At 38.7% G+C, this 1,206-nt stretch overlaps 1 protein-coding gene across 1 annotated transcript; it reads left to right on the forward strand. All coding sequences in view use genetic code 11, as the record gives it.

The window, feature by feature from the left end:
- Nucleotides 1-386: 386 nt before the first annotated feature.
- On the forward strand, nucleotides 387-967 carry EGR_05412 (hypothetical protein; the record flags this gene model as incomplete). Its single annotated transcript, XM_024494661.1, has 2 exons — nucleotides 387-475; nucleotides 916-967. The coding sequence occupies 2 exons, from the start codon at nucleotides 387-389 to the stop codon at nucleotides 965-967; spliced, it is 141 nt and encodes a 46-aa protein (XP_024350988.1).
- Nucleotides 968-1,206: the final 239 nt, after the last annotated feature.

Here is a 1,206-nt window from a genome sequence, read left to right on the forward strand (position 1 = left end):
TCGGGCAGAAACTAGTATGCAAGTAAAATGAATTATTACCTCGCAACGAAGATAATGTGCCTTTCGCAGTTAAGCTCGATGTGCCCCTTGTCATAGCATGCCTCATGAGAGGGGGATTTGAGTGCTTCATTAGACCTTCGCAAGATCAAGCGTTTTGGAAAATAAGGATACCTTGCAAATGCTGTTCTTAATTTTGCGCAGATTTGAAAGAATTACGCCCCCTGCTAAAATAAGACGTTAAGACTGTATCCTCGAAAGGTTGGGATTCTGTAGTTCATTCTGTAGGGCTAGATGGGAGCCCTAAAAACTTCTGAAGTTGCAAAAAGTGGTAACCTTATGATTGTAAATATTGCTTAACCTTTCACCTTTATAAAGTACTCATCTTGATGGCTTTTTGCTACCTAATGATTGAAGAAAACCTCGCCTACGTGAAACTCGAACTCGAAATCTCCTTGACGTTACAGTCATTGTCAACGTTGGTTATGTCACTTTCGGATACATCTATTATCTAGCTATTTAATTTATGGTATCTAATCTATCCATTTTCCATTCGAAATTGTTTTCAATGTTGTGAGAATGCTAACATAACTAGGTGTTACTTCTTATTCTTGGGTAATCTTCGCTCTTACCTAATCATTACAGCTTAAGCCTTTTTGCGTTGTCATTCGTTTGAGATTAACTAAGCCATCTTTTACAGGAATACGACCTTTCACGCCATCTATTGCTACAACACTCACTATTCCCACTCCTTTGAGCTTTTAAATTTTCTGCAATCCAACTGGAAGTCAAAGTGGATTATTTGAAGGACATCATGCTACTAATTTTACCCTTCAGTCCTAAAAAGCGACTCATATATTATTCACGGTAAATTTTAAGTGAACAGTTACTTACTTTTATCATTTCTCTGTCTTTTAGTGTGCTGCCACATGAAAAACAACAGGCTGTTGCAATTTTAATTGATGGATGAGATAGGTCCACTCTGAAGAAACATGGTCTGTGGCTTCATGTAGACGCCGCGTACGCGGGATCTGTTTTCACTTGTCCAGAATTTTGGTGTTATCTCCGAAGAGTTAAGTCTGGACTTGTTGCTGATTATTTACCTAACAAAAAAGAATTGAGGTACTCTCCGCACAAGTTAATTAGGCTACTTTGTAGTAGTTGCAGGCAACTCGTGAAACGCCATCGATGGTGGATGAAGCATACACG

This window comes from Echinococcus granulosus (genome assembly GCF_000524195.1).
Source record: "Echinococcus granulosus chromosome Unknown EG_S00039, whole genome shotgun sequence".
NCBI classification, from domain to species: Eukaryota; Metazoa; Platyhelminthes; class Cestoda; order Cyclophyllidea; family Taeniidae; genus Echinococcus; species Echinococcus granulosus.